Below are 20,455 nucleotides of genomic sequence, written 5' to 3' on the forward strand. Positions count from 1 at the left end.
AATACAGTGAAGCTGATCAGTAAAACATTAAGTTGCATTTTACAAAATATCTCCACTGAAATAGGGTTTGTAATATATAACACAAAACAAATGAAAATAAGTGATTTACTATAATAATGATAAACTATTACAAAATTAATTTGTATAATATACAATGTAATATTAATTTAACAAATATAAAATAACATAAATAAATACCATACAGAATATATAAGAGATATGGTCAACAGAAAAGAGTTGTAATTAATAATTCTACAGGGAAGTGTGTGTGTGTGTGTGTGTGTGTGTGTGTGTGTACACATGAATGACCTGTTGGTTAGAGAAGGGTGTTATTATTGTAATTGCTACAAAAAGATGAAGATCAAACCTGATGATATTTTCTCCTGATGCTGTAATCAACAAACCACTATCAGTCCACACAATATCTGCACTCTGTCCACCTCTCCCACTCAGCTTCACCTACACACACACAATTTATAAGGAAAATGTATGTGAAAACAGTTTGAAAAAAAAAGTCCTTTCCAGTTTAGAAAAGAAATGCAATATCATTAGCTAGAGTCTGACTGGTGACTGGGTTTGTGTCACATACAGCACAGTGAGCAGTCCTGACAGGTCATCAAATAAAAAAAGACATAAGGGGTTGGGCAGGTGACTTTTTTTAATATCCTGTTAATAGAATGCTACTTTCCACCAGGAAAGGTCAAATATAGTACAATGTTTCAAGGCTTATTGTTAAATTATGGTACCCACATGGTGAATTGGGTGTGGTTACAGACATGTTTTAATTTAAATCATTGCAAAATTCTGATTCATTGTTACCTTGCTGAACTCCTGTGTGCCCCCCTCTGGTCCAAGGTTAAACTGTGAGAGCAGCAGATCATTTGTAATCACAGCAAGTATGGATCTGTGCTCAGAGTAGAAGAGTTTCTGCACGCTGCCCTCTACAGTCAGCAAGTGCACATTCTGCCCACAGTCATCCACACTGTAAACACAGCCTACAATACACACACACACAGACACACACACACAGACACACACACACACACACACACACACACACAGACACACACACACAGACACACACACACACACACACACACACACACACTTTTTGATTTCATTACACACAGTATAAACCCAAGGTATTTCATGTTTTGTATGGTCAACTTCATTTATTTTGTTAATATACATCTATTCCTGTTTTTCAGGCCTGCAACACATTCCAAACAAAATTGGGACAGGGTAGTAATAAGGTACAAAATACATAAAATACATTTCAAACAGGTGATGTCAACAGGTGATTTAGTCTAAAATGTGTCTTAAAAAAAGATTAGAAAGGGTTTGCATAACTCCCTTTACAGTGTACAATATCATTAAACAATTCAAGAAATCTGGAGAAACTTCACTGCATAAAAAGCAAAGGCGCCAGCCTAAACTAAGCACCTGTGATCTCTGATCCCTCAGACGGCACTGCATCAAGAACCGTCATTTTTTAATAGCTGATAAAACTACATGAGCAAAGGATTAATTTGGCAAACCTTTGTCAAGCACTACAATACTGAGGTACATTAAAAATGCAATTTTACACTTTACTGTGCAAAAAAAAAACCATGTCCAGAACCAGTTTCAAGTTCTCTGGATTGTAAGGATTCTGGAATGGACCATCACACAGTGGCAATGTGTATTGTGGTCATACGAATAATTCCAGATCTTTTTGGAAGTAATGAATAGTGAAAATAAATTAAGCTCACACACAGCCACACTCACCATCGGCAGTGCTGACATAGATGGTAAGTCCTTCCTGTGTGCTGGGAGACCAAACTCCACCTTTACTGCTCTTCTTCCAATTAAATTTATCCAGAGCTTCTTCATCACCACTGACAGCTGCTTTTGCCAGCTGTGCAACATCCCTGCAAAAACACACACATTTAATACACACACACATTTAAAATATTTACACTTTGTGTTTTATAGCACTTTAGACAAGACCACTTGTGTAGAAAGCAGGAAGGGTCCGAGAGTCTGAATAAAGACTGAGTCAAAACTGAGACTAAAGTGTAACTGTTAACCTTCACATATTGTTTCAGTTTCAATTATTTAGGCAACTGTTCTTGTTCTGTGTCTGAAATTACTATTTGCACTATAATGCATTTGTTAACTGGAGATCCTCTGCCCATCTTTGCTCTTTAAAAAACTTTTACGGATACTGCTTTTGTACCAAATCATGATTACAATCAACTGCATATTTATTTGATTTGGCACAGTTTTTACACAGTTTTATGCCCTTACATTTACAATGGATAAAAGCATTTATCCTAATCGACTAACAGTTATGACTGAATTAAAGCAAGTGCATGTTAAGGGCCTTACTCAAGGGCCCAACAGTGGCAACTTGGCATTGGTGGGGCTTGAACTGACAACCTTCTGGTTAGTAGTCCAGTACTGTAACCAGTGATCTACCCCTTTGCCCTTCCTGACACAGCCCTCCTATTTATCTGGACATGTGACCGGAACTAAAAGCGCACTGACAAGTGCACCTCCCAATGGGTAGGCTCTTGTAACGCCATGCACAGTCTGCATCTGTAAGCCCCCATGCCAGGGATTACATATACACTAATATTTCATACGCATTAAACTAACCATATTAGATGTACCGTGTGTGTGTGTGTGTGTGTGTGTGTGTAACTCACTCTTTTGGGGGTGTTTGTCTGAAGATACAGTTGGTTAGGGGTTTGTTGTAGGCCTGTTTTGTCAAGTGAGTTCCATTCAGTCTCCCTCTTGCATCCACCTTCCACACAACCAGAACCCCTGCCTAAACATACACACACACAAACACACACTTAATGCCATGCATGCCAAATTACATATAAAACATAAAAAGACAATACTTGTAGCAAAATATAAACACTTTCTCCAAATGCTTATTAGGATTTTAACAGTATGTTTTACACTTAGGTCACATTCATGACTGGACAGATAGATTACACATGATTCATCAGTTCAGTGTCAAACACAATCATGAGCAATTTTGTATTGCCAGTTTACCTAACCTACATGTCTTTGAACTGTGGAAAAAAAAAACCATGCAGGCCCGGACCCGGACCACTTCACCTCAGAATTAAATTCAGGACATCCTGGGAGTGAGGTGACAGCACCATCATGCTGCCTGTTTCTCCAAGTAATAATGTAAAGTACTAACTTTGTGATGTAACAGGGATTGTGCAAGCGTCAGTAGAGCTGCAATAAGGATGATGTTAAGAATAAGAATGATTAGACTGGGATGAAGAAGGGAAATTTTTTTACTTAAAGTTCCTTTTGTTTGATATGTTTCGATTAATAATCTTAGTGTGACAAATATGTGTGGGTATACCTGATCTCCAGTAATAAGTCTTGTTCCGTTGCAGTTCCATTCGAGCAGTGTGATGCAGGCAGAGTGTGTGTTATTTGGAAGTGGTGTGTGTTCTCCATGTGGGTGTGTGAGTAGTAAAGTTTCTCCAGTCTCCCAGCCAACAGCCAGCACCGTTTTAGTTGGATGCCAACGCAGCAGTGCTGGTGCATATGCTCGCTCCACATGACACAGCTCCACATGTTCACCCTGCAGCACACACAATTACATCATTAGACCCTTTTATATTAATCCTGGTATGAACCAGCAGCTTGCTGGGTGTGAAAGCACTTTATTGTCAAAATGCAGTAAAATACACAAGCACACCAGACCTGTGATTTCAAACTTGTGAATTAGAATCTCAGCTCTGCCACTAACAGGCCGGGCGCATATACAATGATTGGCTTGTCCATGGGGTGGGCTTGCTGAAGGGGGAACTCCATATATCTGCTGAGATCAAGAGTTCAAGTGAGGCTGTTTTGTCATTTCAGCTAGGTACGAGTACATACACTGATCAGCCATAACATTAAATCCACCTCCTTGTTTCTACACTCACTGTCCATTTTATCAGCTCCACTTACCATATAGGAGCACTTTGTAGTTCTACAATTACTGACTGCACTTTCCTGTGCTTTCACCCTGTTCTTCAATGGTCAGGACCCCCACAGGACCACCACCAGGGTGATTCTCAGCACTGCAGTGACAATGACATGGTGGTGGTGTGTTAGTGCTGGGTCCACTCACTGTCCACTCTATTAGACACTCCTACCTAGTTGGTCCACCTTGTAGATGTAAAGTCAGAGATGATCGCTCATCTATTGGTGCTGTTTGGGGCAGCTGTAGCCTAGTGGTGAAGGTGCTGGTCCAGTAATCAGAAGGTTGCCGGTTCAAACCTCACCACTGAAAATGTAAAAGTTTGAGTTGGTCATCTTCTAGACCTTCATCAGTGGTCACATGACACTGCCCACGGGGCGCTGTTGGCTGGATATATTTTTGGTTGGTGGACTATTCTCAGCCCAGCAGTGATAGTGAGGTGTTTAAAAACTCCATCAGCAGTGTCTGATCCACTCATACCAACACAACACACGCTAACACACCACCACCATGTCATTGTGAGAATGACCCCTCACCCAAATAATACCTACTCTGTAGTGGTCCTGTGGGGGTCATGACCATTGAAGAACAGCATGAAAGTGGGCTAACAAAGCATGTAGAGAAACAGATAGACTACAGTCAGTAATTGTAGAACTACAAAGTGCTTCTATATGGTAAGTGGAGCTGATAAAATGGACAATGTGTGTAGAAACAAGGAGGTGATTTTAATGTTATGGCTGATCTCCAGGACCAGGGTGAAACACAGAACACAAGTGCAAACAAGACAATATACACAATAAAGATAAAAACAGTACTATAAATACAAGAACCACAATAAATACAATGCACATTGTAACCTTAAACGTGAGGAGATGGGACCAAACACAAGTGTGGTGTTGGCCAGTACATAGTACTGAGTACATTTCAAGGTAGTTACATTGAAGAAAAATGTGCACAATTGTGCAAAATGCAGTACTTTGCAAAGATGCAAGTAATAATAAAGTCCTTGAGAAGTAAAACATGTTTTTAGAGCTGTCAGAGTCCGGGGAGCAAGACCTTCTCAGCTGGGTGTGCGTGAGAGTGAGTTTGTGTGTGTATACGTTAGAGATTGCATGTGGGAGTGTGGGAGTGCACATAGGGGTGTGCAAATGTGTGTGTGTGTATGAGTATGTGTATGTGCATAAGCGCCCGTATCCATGTATGAGTTTCCATGTCCATCACTTTAGGCTTAAGTTTAGGAGTCTAATAGCCTCAAATCGTTCTGTGCCTCGAACTGAGCATGGATGTTTGAACTTAATACTGTAACTAGTGCTGGACAATAATTCGATATCGATATATATCGCGATAGAAAATGTTTCAATAACGGTGATATGGTTTTTAAACAAATTCGATCGATATGCATACGTCAGTGCTTGATGGCATACGTCAGTGCTTGATGACGTACGCCACAGGCACGAAGCCAGTGCTCAGCGTTACCGCTCTGATTACACTCCGCTACAGCACGGTGGATATTAGCGGCTAAATGAGTTCAACAGCTGTGAGTGAACGAGCACCCACAGGTAAAAAAGAAGCAGTAGAAATAGTTGATGAGAGAGGAAAGACTAGACTCTTTTTTTTCTGTATTCTTTAAGCACAACACCTGCTGCAGCAAATTCTGCAGCAACTCTTAAGCACTTTTTATATTCTTTATCCTGGTTGAAGACATTTGTTCGAAAATGTTTACATACAAATAATAATCAGTCCATGTTGTGGATTAAAGTTAGTTAAGACCAGAGTATAAGTACACAAAAAACAAAAAAGTAGGCTACTTTTTTGTTTTTTGTGCACTTATACTTTTTAAAAGTAGATTTCACAGCCTGTAATTTTACTTTTACTTAAGTATGTTTTGTATTAAGAATTGTAATCAGCTACATTTTAAATAAGGTCCTGAGTAAAATAATAAACGCTAAAGAAATCGCGTCTGGGAAATTGCTGCAGTGAATTCTGCGACGGGGAGTCGGATCTTTTGTCTCGGTTCCTTTTAAAGAGCCGTATATAACATAACGACTCCCAGAAGAGCGAATCGATTCCTTTATTTAAAGGACCGTTCAATAGATTCAAATAATTCTACGACACATCACTAGTGGTTATACAGTTTAAAAAAGTTTTATGGGACTAAAATGACACATTACACATCCCTAAATGTTTTAAATGTTGTATCAACATGTTTCTTCTATTATATTTGAATAAAAAACAACTATTGTGAGATTTATATCCACTTGTCCTGTTTGCATTACACAGAAGAGACCCCTCCTCTCCTGTTAATAAAGTAACTAAGTAACGTTTACTCTGAGTACATTTTAAATGAGTTACCTTTTACTTGAGTAGATTTTTAGACTAGTAACTTTGCTCGTACTTTACTCGTAATTCATTAAAGTAATAGTACTTTTACTTGTACAATATTTTAGTACTCTTTCCACCTCTGGTTAAGACATATGTTAATATATTATATTATATATTGTCAAAGCTTATGTTTATTTGAGAATTATGTCGTGTTTTTGTCTGTATACAAATGCTGAATACAAGTAAAAGGTGAAAGCTAATTTATTTGTATTATTATTATTATTATTTCTAAAATATTATGTAGTTGTAAAGGGTGAGATTTCATAGACTTTGCAAATAAATTTTTCAGAGGTTTTCAGGTACAGCCTTTCAATGTTGGTGTTCCTGGCAGTTTTTCTGACATTTGTATTATTCATATCGATATCGACCGAAATTAGAAGTTATTATTATAAGTTACACACACACACACACACACACACACACACACACACACACACACACACACACACACACACACACACACACACACACACACAATTTAACACTCCTGAATGCAGAAAAAAAAAAAAAAAAGACAGGCAGCAAATCTCAAACCTGATGTTAAGAGACCTATTTAGGGCTGGCACCGATCCGATACTCTGTATCGGTCCAATATTGGCCCAAATCACTGGATCGGATATCAGAAGGAAAAAATATGTAATCCGATACGATACTGCTGCTTAATGTAAATAACACTTGTGGTGGAAAAAGAACCCTTTTAATAAATACCTTGAAGACTGGATTATAAGTAGAAAAAGAGGTTTAATCTTGTCTGCAGAGAAGGAACACACTGACAAGTCTCACATAGTAAACTGGGCAGTGTGCTCCTTCTCTGCAGACAAGATTAAACCTCTTTTTCTACTTATAATCCAGTCTTCAAGGTATTTATTAAAAGGGTTCTTTTTCCACCACAATTTGGCACCCCAGATGACCAGTTCGTTTGGGTTTGACCTGACGGACAGACAAGCTTGAGGACGCTCGTGGAGATTTAAAATGTATCTTCATCCTTTACCTCATTTTTTGGAGATGAAAGGAAGCATTGTCTGATCGTCAGTGGTCTGCCCTGCGCTACTGTCCGTACTCATACAGGTGAGAAAGAACCCTTCTTTGTTTTAAGTAGTAATTCTGTAATGAAATAGTGATTCAATTAGTTCTGTGGAACTGTGTGTATACGTTGTCCCCTAGAAGCTGACCGAAAACTGGGTTTTCGGGGTCGAGACCTCCCGTCTCTCGACTAAATGGGATTTTTGACCAAAGTTTTTCCATAAAACTTGGATTTACATTGACGAATGTAACTTAGCAGGGCAACGGCGAATAAGTTAAACACTGGGTGTTTAATTGAATGCATGGTCTGGGACCTGCAACTTGTGAACGGGTTGGCAAGTAGTATTCGTGACGTGTTGTGGCTGCGAGGCGCGCGCTTTAGCTCGGGGCGTATAGACAGCACTTGCACAAACTAAAAGACTGGATTCTTAGTAGATTTGAGGATTTAAATGTTGTATGTGTGTCTTGTTACGTGTATGTTGTAGTTGTATGTGTTTTAAGATAAGATAAGATAAGACTTTATTGATCCCGAAGGAAATTGCAGTGTCACAGTACTATACAAATTACACAATTACAGTTACAATTTACAAATTACAGTACAAGTTACACAAGGGAAGACAGACAAAAAACAACACAATTAAACATAAAAGGGCATAAGCAAAAAGACAGGACATTATCATAAGCAGCCGCATACATATTATTGCACTAAGAGAAAAATATATTATTTTACAAAAGTATATTGCACAAATCAACACTGTTCGGGTGGCAGGAGATCCGTAGTGTTCCTGGAATGGGGAGAATCATTGTAGAGTCTTACTGCAGTGGGAAGAAAAGATCTCACACGGCGCTCTTTAGTACAGCGCAGCTGTATCAGTCTACCACTGAGCGTGCTTCTCTGTTTCTCCACTGTAGTGTGCAGGGGGTGTGATGTATTGTCCATAATAGAAAGCAGCGTATTGAGTGACCGTTTATTTTTTTGCTACCTCATTTTGCAACTTTTGTGACTTGCCATTTGCCATTCTTGGATATATTATTTCGTATATTATTTCTAGTGGTACATTATCATTTGTTTTAATATAATTAAAACTTCTGAGCCGCTACTACAAAGCTGTAGTACGTATGTAAGTAGGTATGTAAAAACTTGTTGAAATTTGACACTTTTCCGCTAAAATATGGGCCAGAACATGAGCAAAAAATATTCTATGTGATAACACTTATGATTACCCTAATATATGATTAATGCATGTTAAATATTGATCAGACCGTGTAAGACAAATAAGTTATTGGATTGAACAAGGGAAGTTTTGGTGAAAGAAATGTTAAAGTGACAATTGTATGTAAAAAGAAAAAGTAATGCTGAATTAAAAAGCATTTTAGGGAAAGAGAATTTGCAGGTAGGGAAAGAGAATTTGCAGGTAGGGAAAGGAAAAGAAGGTAGTGCAGGCAGGGAAAAATTAATCTGTCTCTCAGTTTGTTAAAATGCAGGCCAACGCTGACCTGGACTCCACCCCAACACGCATGCAACAGAGATGTTCTGCTCAACATCACCACCAGCAACAGGAAGTACAAGACATGGATTCAGACAACCACATCAAAGAGGGAGGAGCAGCAAAAGACAAAGGAGAGACAGACACTTCCAGTGCACAAAGACTCTACACCCAGATCCTCCAACACCTCCACCACTGGCCACAGCAACCAAAGGCCTCATGTCATCTGCTCACACAAGAGGTGTCAACAGACAAAGCCACCAGACATCAATGATGACTCCGCCCAAGCATGACACCAAGAGACAGTTGCAATCTTGCTGATATCACTAATAGAAGACACATCTAAAATGAACTGAGACCTGAGATTTGAAACGCGGTAAAAACACTTGCATTACCTGGGATTTTGCACATACAGTCTATGCTAAAAAGACTGTGTTAAAAAAAAATGAATAAAAAGAAGAAGAAGAGAGAAGAGAGGAAAAGAAAGAGGAGCAGAAACCTGCATGCAGCCAGTGGGCGTTACCATGGATTGGGATGGGGTCATGGTGGACATACTGACAGTAGATCCACTGCCTGTCTGGATACAGTGTGTTACAACACGGGAAGACTGGACACTTTTCAAAGAACTGCCCAAATAATATCAGTCACATGCTATAGCTGTGAGAAGAAGGGACACATCCAGAAACTGTTCCAGCGGTGATGAAGAGACCAACCAGCAGAAGGTCCTAAAGGCAGACTGGAGGGTGGAGTCTGGGGAAGCAGCCGTCTAATTGAGCAGATTAGTATAGTTATACACACACACACCACCTAAAACTATCGTAGTGTATTTCAAAAGTGTGTTTAATATTCTATTTTTTATTTCACTCACTTATAGACCCAAATATAAAACATTGCTTATAGCCACTTGAATGTATAACATTGAGAGTATGACACTTACTGCATCTGTGTCTGATTTCTTATGTGATAAATGGAGAATCAGCCCCGATGCAGTAACCAAGGTCACTACATATCTTGTAGATTTGACAAAAAAAAAAGTTAGGAGTGAGGAAGTAGTTTTCATATCACCAGATGAGCTACATTTTACAGCATGTTCATATGGATCATATGTAGATTTTGAGGCAATATGATACAGAAAAAAAATGTTTTAACAGAATTATTTTTTTTCTTTCTAGAAAATATCTATTGATCTAAAACTAATTTAGCTTGTCCAATGTTTTTGCTCTGTCCTGGTCATTTGTTTGATGTACTAAGTTTCACACTGCATGTTTAATTAGCAAGGTCTGGGCATGGCAAATGGCAAGAATTGGGCCCTGAGTTTTGTAGGGCCAACAAGCCAAACAAGTGGGAATAAACCACTGATCCTACACTTGTTTAATTTAATAATCAGAGTGAAAAAAAAAAAAAAAAAAATAAGGCTAAGGGAAAAATTATTTTGGGTTGGTAAAGGGGGCTGTGAGAATTAAACCCCTGAATTAGCCTAAATATTGTTCTTTTTAAACACAGTACCTATTAAAGACTAAAGGATTCAAAGGGATCGCACCAAGGTTTAAGTCATAATAAATAAATGAATAAATAACAGTGCTAGGATGACACAGTGGTACAGCTGCAGCGCCTCATTAAAGAGGGCCACAAAGCTAGTTTGTCTAAATTATAATTATAAAAAAAAAAAAAAAAAAAGCAGGTACATTATTGGCATGATATTTCAGCATCAGATAAGACTATTTTACCTGATCACATTGCTGCCATTAAGAAGATTCCTAAACATGCATATTCCTAAACATGTTACTAACAAGCAAGCGCTATCTTTTTGGGCATGTCATACCGTAGAACCTTTATCCCATAATTATTAGATGTTGGAGGCACCACTGAGAGAAATTGCTCATGGACAAGGCCTCACTGCACACAGTAAGTCAAGTGGACAGAGGATGGACTGTGCAAGCTTTTGCTGAAAATTATGCTTGCAGACTACACCTACACTTGGACTGTTTGACTCATTTAGACCCTTTACCCAGACTGTGGACGAGAAACATGACTGTATGGTTTCAGGGTTTTTTTCCAGAAGTACGGTGACAGATGGAGGCTTGTGGACTATTTTATTTTATTTTGTTGCAATTAATGTTTTGCATACACTTTTTATACACAGAAGAGAATGATGAACCACATGACTGTGTCACAATAACTAACAAGCTTTCCTCCCCCATGCCAGGTCTACTAGAAACCTCACCCCTTAATCCTGAACTGGAATTGTTTTGTTGCTGGATCAGCTTCTCGCAACCCTGAAACTGGCAAGAGACAAGTGAGCATTATAGTGATCATTGTTCATGATGTTGTTACATTCATGATGTGGTTCCTTAATATCATATTATTCTTAACTGAAGTTTGTAAATTTTGTGGAAGGCAAAACCTTATCCATTACATAGACAGTAGGAAATTTGAAGACAAATTTTTTTTAATTAGTTCTGATAACCACACTGCCCACAACTCTTTGGCTTCACAGTTGCTTGATGCTATCTACAGTACTTCCAAAACAGGTTGCTGTTCATAAGTGTGGAGCTTATACTAACATGTTTGATTGTAGAGGCAAAGTGAAAGCTGCTGCTAAAATACCATATAAGAATGTTTTGTCTGTTGTACATGATTCTAACACCACACTATTTTTCAGGTTCCTAAAATTCAATAACGGGCTAATTCTGATGAGGAGCGGAGAGGCGAAAAAGCACGGGGTGTTGTCTCTGGTGGTGTGTGGTCTAGCGCTGATGGTAAACACTATCTCCCAAAATATTTGTTTAAAATTGACCCATGGAAAGCATCATGTGTAAAAAAGGGGGGATTAGTGCATTTCTTAGAAAACATGGGTTCACTAGAGCCTTTATTTCTTATGCACAAAAATTTTGTCTACAGTTTTGTAACAACAGTGTCAAAGGAAGGGATGGGACAGGCTGCATACCCTGCTCCAAATAAATGTTTCAATCACCTGTAGATGAATTTCATTTAATTATCACTCAGTGAAGACAAAATACTGCTTGGTGAATTTAGACATGTTCTCCAAATGGATTAAACCATTATCAACAGCCAAGATTCAGAGACTTAAGCAAAAACACTGGTGAAGGAAATCATCTATTGACGGGGGATTCTAGCCAGCAGTGGAGCTGTGAAAAGAGAAAATGGCACCCAGATAAACAAGCTCACTAAGTGCTGTGCTGGAACAAACTTGTCCTGGACTAAGGTGTTGTCCCTGATGCTCATGCAAATGGGAATGAGGGAAGATCAAAACATAGATCAAGCCCATTTAAAATTCTGTTCAGGAGACCTTCAAATCTAGGAATAGAGTCAAGTAAACCCACACCATTAGACACATCCCAGTGTAATGTCAAAATGCTCGATTATTGTGCAAATCTGTCTTCTGCTCTAAATATGATCCATAGGCAGGTAAAAGAAGCCTTTCCAACACCAGCAACGGAGCCACTGCAAGACGTAAAACCAGGAGACTCGGCAGCGGTTAGAACCTTTGAAAGGACGGAATGGAATAAGCAGAGGTGGACCAGATCGTCACAAGTACAGCTGACAACCTACACAGCGGTGAAAGTGACAAGCAGAGCCACGGGGATACACGCTAGCCACTGTAGGAGAATTCCAGAGCCACAAGAACAACAGTCACAGACAAAAGAACCCGCATCAAATATCGAGATATTTAAGATCCAGCTTCAAGCTTGAGTGAAATTTGAGTTCATTTTTAGATCCATAAAAAGTGTTAGTGCTCCGGCCTACAGACGACTACATCAACAACATCTGGACAGAAATCAGGACTGCAAACCAGAAACACATAATGACATGTTTCATATGGACGTGGATTATTTGTGATGTTACATGGCATATTAATGAAGCAATAACTTAAACCCGAATGGAGTGTTATTGTGGATGTATCCTATGTCATTTTCTTTTTTTTTCTCTTTCTCTTTTGCCTTTTGTTTCCTTTTTATTTTCTTGTTCCTTAATATTTTGTTTCATATGCCTTATGCCTATACACATTTTTGTTATGCTAACTCTGTTGAGTTAATTTGGTTGTCATAAAATGACAAAAGGAGGGATTGTAAAAGAACAAAGAAATGTTAATTTATACATTTCAAAAGGTGCATGGTTTGCACCTACTCCCAGATCCTGTGATCACACCCAGATCCTATCTTGTACCAATTGCCATACACAACAAAAGACTGTCGCCTGCAATCAAGAGGTTTACGAATCCTGTTCCCGCTGACTTCAAACAGTTACTACTCCCCACCTAAGAAATATCTGATCTTTCCCGCACACCATAACCTTTTGTCACCATGTATATAAGAGATACTGTATCTTTGTTCAGGAGCACACTGCCCAGTTTACTATGTGAGACTTGTCAGTGTGTTCCTTCTCTGCAGACAAGATTAAACCTCTTTTTCTACTTATAATCCAGTCTTCAAGGTATTTATTAAAAGGGTTCTTTTTCCACCACACACTTAATGTAAATAAGGCCATTCAGAAATTAAAACACACTGATCTACTTAAACTTTCAGCATTTAAAAAAATCATCTACTACTACCACATCTAAAAACACTGTTTTACGGCATGTCGTCCAAAGTGTCTACAATTGGAAGATGTGGATGTCAATTAAACATGATGGACCAATTAGAATTGACACAGTGTTTTTAGATTATTAAAAAACCAAAGCACGCGTATTAAAAAACCCCTGCTGGATTTTGAAGAGGACATCTGTGGCTAAACGGTTTGTTTTACTTCATAACACTAATGGATTAAATTTCATTGAGGATGTGAGATATCTCCAAGCCGGGGCAAGATACGTACATTTGTTTATTTTTTGTTATTAATTGTTTCATTTGTATTGTTTATAAATAATATTTTTTATTATTTATTTTATATATTTTTTTGCTGCCTCTTCAAGGTGTAGACTTAAGAGTTGACATCTAGAATTTTATATTGAAATTATAATTTATTTGTTAAATACAGATAAAGTTGCACTTTAAATTTTATGTTAAATGTTTGTACGTTGCTGTTAAACAAGCCACAAATACTGCTAAATGTTCTGTGAGTAAAAGGTAAAATAATTATTACTGCTTAGTTGTTTGAGAGGAGAAATGACGGTATCAGATTGGTATCGGTATCGGCAGATACTCAATTTGCAGTATCGGTATCTGACATAAAAAAGTGGTATCGAGCCAGCCCTACATCCTATGAAAATTTTTAGTACAATATATTCTTCAAACATAATTTCCAAACAATAATCTGTAAACCCTGATGGATATTTCCTGATTTCCTTATTTTAAACATTGCTGTATTTTTTGTATTTTAGGTTGTTATATAAAACACTGTGTGTACCATGTTGCTCTTGTGTAAAAGAAAACTACACCCGAAAAAATCAGAAGCTGGCACGTGGGACACAAGCTTGTCTTAGCAGTAAATTATACATAGTATACAAAGTATTTGAGTGTAAAAGAGGGTCAAAATGGCAAAATCAGAAGACTTAAGAAAGAAGACTAAAAGTAGGTAAAATGTGAACTCACTTGTTGCAGGTAAATGTCTATGCAGCCTCCAGAGGCGGGATTAACAGAGCCGACGGCCAATAGGGGCTGAGTGGAGTGCCATGCAGTACGAGTCGCCTCCCCATTACAGTCTGGTGCATCAATTTGGTGATCAAAGTAAACAGCCATAATCTAAAACAACAAACAACACTAATTGGTGCTGCTGATGAGACTTATACAGGTTGGCTAATGAAAATACATATATAAAGGTTTTAAGACTAAAAATATTTGATTTTCACAGTTTGCTGCTTCAGTTTTTTATGGTGGCAATTTGCATGAACTCTATATTGTTATGCTGAGTGATCAGATAAATTGCAACAATTAATTGCAAAGTCATTTCTTGTCATGAACTTAATCACAAAAACCTATTTCAGACCTGCCACAAAATGACAAAACAAAATTTTAGTGATCATCTTGTTGGCTTAGGAAAAAATGTTAATGAAGACAAAGGCAGCTAATACCACTCTATTATGCTGATTGAATTAAAAGAGCAGACTTTAAAAGGGGGTGGTGCTTCAAATCATTGTCTTCTTTTGTTAAGAGGAAAGAAGAAAACACATGCAGTCATTGTTTTGCATCAAACTGGCTTTACAGGCAATGACATTACTGCAATGTTTGGAAGAGAGGTTCAACTGCTATGAAGAATGCTTCAGGACACCCAAGAAAGTCTCCTAAATAGGATTCAGATACGGGATCCGTTCACCACCAGTGCAGAGCCTGCTCAGAAATGGCAGCAGGCAGGTGTGAGAGCGTCAGTAAGGAGAAGGCCTTTGGAGGATGGCCTGGTGTCAAGAAGGGCAGCAAAGAAGCCACTTTTTTTTCAAGAAAAACATCAAGGACAGACTGGCATTATGCAGGATGTACAGGGATCAGACTGCAGAGGACTGGGGTAAAGTTATTTTCTCTAATGAAGCCCCCTTCAGACTGTTTGGGGTATCTGGAAAAATGATTGTCCAGAGAAGAAAAAATTAGCGCTACCATGACTGGGTCATGCCAGCAGTAAAGCATTCAGAGACCAATCATGTGAATAAACTGTAATAAACTCAGAACACTGATTAAGCAGGGAAGGGTTGCCATTAGTAAGGGCACTGACCCAACCCCATACCACAAAAGACTAGCTTTTGGACATGTTGCTAATAACAGTCAGGATGGTCCTTTTCGTCTTTGGTCTGGAGAACCTGGCATCCATTTCTTCCAAAAAAAGACCTAGAATACTGATTTGTCTGACCACAATACACATTTTCACTATGATATTAATCTTTTAATGATTTTATGCACTGCAAATCCCTTTCAATCTTTCTTTGAGGTACATTGTTTTAAAGCATTTCAATACATTCCTCACGCATTTGTTAGCAAACTAAAGATTGTCTGCCCATATTTGCTTCTTAAAGACTCCTTTAAAGACCTTTCATGGATACTGCTTTTGTACCCATTCATGATTACAATCACCTGTTGACATCACACAGATGAAATCACGTTATTATTTTATTTTTTAGCTCATTGTCAGCCCTAAATTCTCCCCTCCCAACTTTTTATTTGAAATGTGTTGCAGGTAGGGTGTCCATATGTCCGGTTTTAAAGTGGATAGACCATTTTTCATCGGTCTGTCTGCAGTCCGGCGCAATGCCTGGACTGACACGTATTTGTCCTCCTTTGAAAGCTAACCGATTAATAGTTTTATTTTATTTTATTAGGATTTATAACATCATGTTTTATACACTTCGTCTTCATTCATGTAGCTTCTGGAGGAAACCCACACAGACACGGGGAGAACATGTAAACTCCACACAGAAATAACTGACTGCTCCACCTGGAAATTGAACCCAGGACGTTTTTGCTGTGAGGCGGCAGTGCTACGCACCGGGCCACCCAAACAAATGATGTAACAATAATAATTAATTGGCCTGTCACTGGTTTACAAACATGTCAAAAGAAATTATTTAGTATTTCATTGGTTTAAAACCACCACTTTCCGTGAGGATTGCTGTTTGCAATGAAATAAATTCTAAGTAAATGTAAAAGACACTGAAGGTTTTTTATTTAAATTTTCCTTCTGTGCAGCTGCACCAGCAATTGCAAACAGAAGAAAAACTAATTCCATCAGCACAAGAATGTGTTTCACTTCATCCCTTATAATCAGCATTTAGTAATGTGCTTGGCTTTGGAGGGAACATCAACAACACAGTCTGAATTCGGTCATGCTGATCCACTGACGTTCCCTTCATGTCTCAAAGTTATGTCAGTGCACGAATATCACATGAACCTAACTGCGTTCAAAAGTTTACATACACTTTCATGGATTTCAAGGCAGTCTAGGAATTTTTATTATTTCTGAGACTGTGACTTATTTTTCTGTGGCTGAATGGTGGAACATACATTTTAAGTAAAATAAATAAATTATACAGCAAAATAGATTATTTATTTATTGTTGTAGAAAGTTATTATCAGTCACAATCTGTACTGATGCATGTGTGTGCGGTCAGCATTAGATTATGCCACGAAGCATTAGATTATGCTACGAAGTTAAAACACTACAGACTGTTAAACACATAATCACACAAATAAAGTGCACTGGGTAAAGTTTATTTAAAGTCTAATAAGCGCACCTATGCAGGGATTTTACCCTCATTTGAGACACAACCCAAACTCATCAGGCCTGTTAGAAAAACAGCGCATAAAAAGCAAGTTCTCTGTAACAGCATGTCTTAATAAAATGTACAATAGTTATTTTACCTTGGAGCTGTTTTATTCAGTGCAGAAATAAGAACCGAATTATTTTATTCAATGTAAATAATGGTTTCAATCGGAGCTCCCCGTTTCCCCAGATGCTCCCGTTCCTGTGCGTTTCCGGTTACCCAGGCAACCCTATCACCATGAAAACGACCATTATAAAAGCACAAAATGTTCTTCTAAATGTCAAAATAAAAGTATCATTCTTAACCAACAAGCCTTTTAACATACTATATAGACTGTATATTTCAAATTTCATTGTAAAAATAATAGAAGGTCAAACGAATAATAAAAGCAACAATAACCGCTATTGATATATTACCATGACATGTTTTTAATCCATTATAAATACTACACACATAAATTCTGCATTTATAAACTTTTTATCACATCTGTTGGAGTTGATTCGCTCGTTTTAGTTTGCTTTTTACTTTTTACTCTTTCCATTCTAGGTCTGTGGAGCACAAAGGCCTCGTTCAAAAGTTACGCATTTAGTTTGTATTTAATGTAATATTTCAGCTATTTAAGTTTTTATTTTATTTAGGACATTAATTTATCTATTACCACCACTGTTGCTAGTTCTCTCTCTCTCTCTCTCTCTCTCTCTCACCACCCTTCTTTTGTGATTCTGATATTCTGAACCCTGAGTTCTCCACAGAACCTGGTTGACCTTTTGTCTTCTTCTGGCCACTTACTCTGCAACTGGTAACTTCTTGTTGAGAGCTGATTGCCCATCAGATGTCCAATACTTGTCCAAGTACTCTTGCATTCTGTGTGTTCTACGTTTTAAAACTCCCAACGTTTATTCTTGATTTTAGCTTCTATCTTCCAATGTTCTTTACTGTTTCTGCCCATGTACGTCCATTCATGCCAAACGTGTGTCCGTATTCCTTCGGTTTCTATTCTTAATTTTTGGGTCATCTATAGTGACTTTGAAAGTAATGGTTTGATCTTTTTATAGGGATCACACCGCTCATATGTGGGGCATGTCCGAATGAACTGCAGAATGTTGTTTTAGAATGATTTTTGGTTTTAACTGCTGAATTATGATTTATACTACACTTATTTACTGGATTTGTATGAAACTGCATAGGATAAACAATTGGTCACATTTTCTTTGTTTTAAATTCTAATATTAACTTAGCCAACTATGATATTCATAAAGGACAATTTGTAATGTAATTATCAAGTTTAATTCTGACTTGACCAACCTAATTAGTACTGCATAGGATATTATCAATTACAAGTTTGAACAAATCTACTTTAGATGTTATCAACAGTTAATAATTATTGCTATTGTTAATAAAGTTCTATAGTCTAAGTTGATTGGATTAACCCACATTTGGTATTTAGATTACAAGAAACAATGGTTATTTGTTTTTAGTCAGTTCTATTGAATGGGCTTGTAGTGGCAAGATCCTCTTCTGATTACCTTTATGTCTCAGTCCCAAATCCTCTTGGTCTTTTCTTACCCTTCCAATGCTGTTAAAAATCCTCTTTAATTGTAGTGGCAAATTCTCCCCCTTCTTGTAGGTGCTATAAAAGGCTCTGTTGGTCTTAGATCACCACCTTACATGCTGTCCTCGGGCGGCACGGTGGCTAAGTTGGTAGCACTGTCGCCTCACAGCAAGAAGGTCCTGGGTTAGATCCCCAGGTGGGGCGGTCCGGGTCCTTTCTGTGTGGAGTTTGCATGTTCTCCCCGTGTCTGCGTGGGTTTACTGCGGGTGCTCCGGTTTCCTCCCACAGTCCAAAGACATGCAAGTGAGGTGAACTGAAGATACAAAATTGTCCATGACTGTGTTCAATATAACCTTGTGAACTGATTAATCTTGTGTAATGAGTAACTACCGTTTCCTGTCATGAATGTAACCAAAGTGTAAAACATGACGTTAAAATCCTAATAAACAAACAAACATGCTGTCCTAGTGGACATGAGGTGGCTACTTACCTTACTCTGTACAAAATGGCTCTTGTTAACACCGCAAGGTTTTCCTGAGCCACTCCAAACAGAGTCTACAATTAAGGTCTAGTAGTTGCTAAAAGTTAAAAGATTTGACAATACGAAAGTCCAGTAAATGGTAAATATGCCATTCATACATTCATTCATTGTCTGTCTACCACACCTTTATCCTATTCAGGGCTGTGGTGGGGCCGATTCACTGGGTGAAAGGTAGGAAACATCCTGGTAAAATCGCCAGTTAATCACTGGGCATACAAACAAGTATTCAGTAACAAAATGTCAGCATTTTAATGTAATGGTTTTTAATTGTATTTATCATTTTTATTTAGAAAAATATGACATTGTGCACAAGTATTTCTTATTTGAAATTCATATATACACACTTCTCAACAGCCAGCATACAGAGAGTGTGGTAAACACACATGGTCATGTCTCCAGTGCGGTGTTATGTAGTTGACTTTTAAGATTTTTCTCCAGCAGCACCAAACCTTGCACAGCCAAACTTCTGCAGTCTGCATCAGGATCACCCTCTGCTACATCTACACACACACACACAAACACACACGCACACACACACACACACACACACAGTGAGTAGATGAAGAAAAAATATGTTAGTGTGGTCAAGTTTAACTGTCAGTGCTAAATCAGTGCTCTGTTTAAATTGATTTCCATAAGCTAGAGTCGAGCTGCACACATCAGCACCATGTAAAGAAGGTCCGTGTTGTTCACCAAGGCATGTGATAACCTTTTTTTCTCTTTAAAGAGCATGTTTTCATTCTAAGATGAAACCTGTTCTGCATCAGGAATGATGCACTAGTAAACAGACTGGATGTAGTAATTATAATACACTCTGCACATGGAGTAAACTTGAGCTCACACTCTGGATGTAGTTATCTTAAAGGGTCTCAACATATGAGCCTAAGGATGATTGCATTGTTAAAGATGTTACAGTGTTAGATCATTACTGTGTGTACTTTGATATGTGTGGGCTTCACTAAAGCAGACGTGTGTTTTAAAAGAAAGTGTATAAATGACACTGAGCAAAAAGTGCAATACACAATGTGATCCATCTGATATTCTTTTATACTGTTGCTGGGTGATTCGACTATGTGTTGTGTATTGTGTTGAGTTCTTAATGACTTGCCTGGTTAAATAAAGGTTAAATAAAATAAAATAAAAATTGTTACAAAACAATAATACAGTATGTAAAACTCGACAATTCTTTTCCTCCATTATTAACAAGACCTTTAATAACAGCAAAATACTCTTTGCCATGGCTAACAAACTTTCAAACTCACCTACACATTAGTACCTGAATTAG

General features: G+C 38.0%; 2 protein-coding genes across 4 annotated transcripts in view; both read right to left on the reverse strand.

The window, feature by feature from the left end:
* Positions 1-17,278, reverse strand: part of ift140 (intraflagellar transport 140 homolog (Chlamydomonas)) — a 113,322-nt gene extending 96,044 nt beyond the window's left edge. Inside the window, exons 1-7 of one of the 2 annotated variants that reach the window (XM_062991098.1) lie at positions 17,175-17,278; positions 14,424-14,573; positions 3,371-3,595; positions 2,691-2,812; positions 1,768-1,910; positions 820-995; positions 368-459 (exon numbers count right to left, since the gene is read on the reverse strand). In XM_062991098.1, the coding sequence (XP_062847168.1) occupies positions 368-459; positions 820-995; positions 1,768-1,910; positions 2,691-2,812; positions 3,371-3,595; positions 14,424-14,570 (905 nt within the window). In that variant the 5' untranslated portion in view covers positions 14,571-14,573; positions 17,175-17,278. Of the gene's footprint in view, positions 1-367; positions 460-819; positions 996-1,767; positions 1,911-2,690; positions 2,813-3,199; positions 3,238-3,370; positions 3,596-14,423; positions 14,574-17,174 lie in introns of those variants that run through there. The other variant, XM_062991099.1, reaches the window with a different exon arrangement.
* Positions 17,279-19,416: 2,138 nt separating this feature from the next.
* Positions 19,417-20,455, reverse strand: part of telo2 (TEL2, telomere maintenance 2, homolog (S. cerevisiae)) — a 36,411-nt gene continuing 35,372 nt past the window's right edge. For both annotated transcript variants that reach the window (XM_062992000.1, XM_062991999.1), the window contains exon 21: positions 19,417-19,670. In XM_062992000.1, the coding sequence (XP_062848070.1) occupies positions 19,558-19,670 (113 nt within the window). In that variant the 3' untranslated portion in view covers positions 19,417-19,557. The remainder of the gene's footprint in view (positions 19,671-20,455) is intronic.

This window comes from Trichomycterus rosablanca, chromosome 3 (genome assembly GCF_030014385.1).
Source record: "Trichomycterus rosablanca isolate fTriRos1 chromosome 3, fTriRos1.hap1, whole genome shotgun sequence".
Taxonomy (NCBI): Eukaryota; Metazoa; Chordata; class Actinopteri; order Siluriformes; family Trichomycteridae; genus Trichomycterus; species Trichomycterus rosablanca.